Source organism: Aplysia californica, unplaced genomic scaffold (assembly GCF_000002075.1).
Source record: "Aplysia californica isolate F4 #8 unplaced genomic scaffold, AplCal3.0 scaffold00113, whole genome shotgun sequence".
Taxonomy (NCBI): domain Eukaryota; kingdom Metazoa; phylum Mollusca; class Gastropoda; order Aplysiida; family Aplysiidae; genus Aplysia; species Aplysia californica.
In genome coordinates, this window is record NW_004797383.1 from 142223 (window position 1) to 146014 (window position 3792).

The following is a 3792-nucleotide window of genomic DNA, read 5'->3' on the forward strand; positions in this document are numbered from 1 at the left end:
GCCGGGGGCGGCTTAGCGTACTGATGGCACTCTAGCCGCGCCGCCCCCCACGGCTCGGCGTAGCGAATGAGTTAAAGTTTGTATATATCTGTCATGAAGAAAAATAAGAATGATAGGTAATTTTGGATTTATATATATATATATACATATCCATGTTTTCTCCATTTTTAGTGCCATTTGCCATTGTTTTATTCTTTCACTGATGTCAAAGTATAATCAATTGCCAGCTAGAAACAAAGCTATAAGCAGCATGCATCTATGAGAGAATGGTTTTAGTTTTATTGGGGAAGGGGAAGGCTGTTTGGCCTGATTTTTTTTTATGTACAGACTGATGTTTATTAAATTTATTTAGGTGAAGTAATGAAATGACCTGGTGAAAGATTATGCACTGAGAGGTCCACTGCATGAAATTTAAATCAATCTCTGTCTGTCTGTCTCTCTCTCTCTCTCCAATTTTTTTTAGTTGTTGCTTAAATCACACCAATTGCCATGCTTCTTGTTCTCTTTCATTTAGCAATTCAAAATTCCTCTGATTTCTTTCCTGGTAAGTTATCAAATTCAAAATTCTACTGATTTCTCTCATGGTAAGTCATTTGTTTCTGGGTGTTCTAATCTATTGTCTGCTGGAGTAATAATATAGTGTAAAGCGCATAGAGCTTGCTTTCGAGTGGGAACATTCGCTATACAAATGCTATTTATTATTATTATTATTATTGTTACTTTCTATGTCCTCCCGACTCCCCAGCTGACGTACTTGCTCAAGCATTTGACGTTCTCAAGACAGAGCTCAAGTCTGACCAGGCTAAGGAATACTTCCTCTACTATCAGGCCACCAATGTGATCACAGCATATCTCAAGCCTGTCAATAAGGTACAGGGCACCTCACACACAACAATGAAACTGATCAGGCTTGAACGTCAGATTAGGCATGATAAAAAGTTTAAGTCAGAGACATCTGCTTGTCCGTTAGAGTTCCACATTGCAAATAAAAGTAGGTACCAGAAACTAAATTTTCAAACTAGCTGTATGCCAAATTTATCTGTTCCATTTGAAAGGCCTATATCCACTGAGCATTTTGGTACCATTCTTTAACCTCTCAGTCAATTTTTAAGAAAATTTTAGTTATTTAAAATTTGATCAAATTTGTTAAAGTCAGTTTTACTGGCTGCAACCCCATGTTTGACAGACAATAGAAAAAGTACCAAGTGCACTAAACATCTCCACATTAACAGAGTACAATCACTATAACAAATATATGGAGCCTAATTTTTTTCAAGACTGTGAGATCTTTAAAAATCAGTATTTTATCGCCTCTAACATGATGATCTGTCGTTATTTCGACAAAAACACCGAGCGTTGACCCGGTGGCGCCGCACCGGCCCCCGCGGCGAGAGAGTCGGCTCTATACTGTAGTGTACCCCGCGTGCGGGGTCACATGCTTTCCGAGTCTCGCGGAAGGATTGATGAAAAATAATTCCAAGTTAATAACTTTATTTTAGTAGAAAATGAACTGATCTTTTAATTGATACATGTTATAAGTCGGTATTATACATATTTTGTGTAAAAAGGGATCTTTCAACATTTTGACGGTATTTTTAAAAGCTTTCTATAAAGACGCCAAAGGCTAAACTTATATCGCGGGAAAGCCCGTTTAAAGCTCTACAGTTCTCCGCCAATGAAAAGACAGTATTTAATCATCCCTCGTTCCGCGAAAGCATTTGAATGCACGCGTGTCAATTTTTCAACCGGCCGACCTTGCATTCCGACCACGAGGGGCTTCGCTTTCGTCGTCGATTCTCCAGCTCCTAATAATCGGACATATAAACAACTTACACCATTGTAACGAGGAAAAGCTGAACTTTTACAAGGTGTACGGCATTTGGTGTTTTACAGCGAAAGAGCAAAGAAACAGCGATCGGAATTACCCCGATTTTACCGATACCACGCGGTCGGAAGGCCGCGAGTGCCCGCGAGGCCGTGTTTACGCTACCTAATAAAAGGTTCACACAATTGACTTCCCTTTGTTCGTTTATTTCCAGCTAACCTAGTTTTGGTGAATTTTTGAATAATATTTTGCCATTGATGTATTAGTGTATTTGTGCATAAAATCTTTGCTGTAAAGTGCGATCTTTCTGTGAGTAGTGGAAGGGGGATCAACTCAAAACCATATTAAAGATTCATCAGTTTGTATTCCACTAGCCCACTTCCTATACATTCAATATGTGTAATAGAACAATGAACTTGTACCAAGGACTCAATAGTTGCCCTTCCACTGACTATCCGCACATCCCCCATCTCCCCCTCAGACATTTATCCCTGTCGCAGTGGACGTACAGCTCCAGATGTCAGCCGACTCCCCATTCCAGTCAGGCTTCCTGGACAGCTGTAGTAACGAGACCTGGTTCCGGGCGGTGGCTCTGCTCATACGAACACCGCTGCAGGACATACGCATCTTGGAGAGGCTCAGCATCATACTGCAGAAGTTGTCTAAGCTCAAGTTAGTTCCCCTTGTTGTGTCATATATAGTGAAAGTTATTTTTGTCTGTTTGCTATCTGTGTTACTTTTCGTTCACTAAATGACAGTAAAATTTGTGATATATGCTTTTCTTTATTTCCTCTGAACATTTCACTGGCACAGTTTGCAAGCAGTGCTTTATAAAATAATTCCAAATATCAGCCTAACAGACCACTATGTGTGTGTAATCAAGTTTTTTTTATTTCAAGACAGTCTCAAGAAAAGGTCTTGTTTGATCTTTTACCTTGAAATATATCTCTGTCGGGAAGAAGTAACAGGAACTGGATAATTTACACTGAAGATTTTGTACAAATTGTTTTTTTGCTTTAAGTTCCATAACTTTATTTTCGAATAAGTGTTATTTTCTACTGATGCTGGACCGGAAGAGCGTGTATGTCCTTGTGAATGGAGAAGGCTGTAGTACTTGTAAAAAGTAAACAGGAATAAAAAAATTTGATCATAACTGAACTGTATCTTTTATTTTCAGAACCAATAAGCGTTTCTTTGAGATCTACACAATCGTGGCCATCATTCAAGAGATGTTGGTAGCAGGCGGCAACGACAGCGCGTTCCTCACCCTCAATCTCAAGTCTATCTTGTTCAACCTGAGTGTAGCGGTCAAGTCCTGATACAAGGGTTCGGAAGGTCATAAATGTCAAATGGATACCGAAAAAAGACAAATGTTGCTGTGGCCCAGTGAATAATCTTGGAAAAGACATAATGCCATCTTAAAACCTCTCTTGTGGAATCCTTCTGGATACACTCCAGAACAATAGGTACAGCAAAAAACAGTAGGCTACCCAAAATGGCTCCGATGTCCCGATTTTGGAAGATCTTGCACTTGTCATAACCCACAGTGAACGTTACCACTGTCTGTCGTTGGGGAGGCATACCATGACATTGGATTGTGTGGAAATTATACTTTCAACGCAAAAAGTTTAAAGAGTGTTAAAAGGTTGCTGGAAGGCCTACATTAAATTGTTAAAGTCAATGTAGACGTATGTCCTCAGAAGATAAGTGTAAGAACTTCATGCCAATAAAGCATCGGTTTGTCTGTATTATTGGGGACTGCAGACTGTGTGTGAGTTGACTGCCCATGGGATAGATCCCAGCTCTGACCAGCAGACGTGTGCGGTGTAGACTTGTCTGGTAGCAAGAATAGCTGAATCGTCATAGCAAGTTGCTGCCTCAGAATTACAAAGCTTTATCTGACAATTTTGGCAGTTTTGAATTATTAAGAATAGGACCATGAGGTCAGAACCATCAAAATCGTAAGA

The 3792-nt window shown here is 39.8% G+C and overlaps 1 protein-coding gene across 1 annotated transcript in view; it reads left to right on the forward strand.

Moving 5' to 3' along the window:
- The window catches only part of LOC101859004 (coiled-coil domain-containing protein 138), a gene marked incomplete in the record, with an annotated part of 16063 nt that extends 12475 nt beyond the window's left edge, over positions 1 to 3588 (forward strand). Inside the window, 3 exon segments of the mRNA XM_013081060.2 lie at positions 746 to 870; positions 2307 to 2497; positions 3003 to 3588. Coding sequence (XP_012936514.1) covers positions 746 to 870; positions 2307 to 2497; positions 3003 to 3144 — 458 coding nt within the window.
- Between the last annotated feature and the right edge of the window lie 204 nt (positions 3589 to 3792).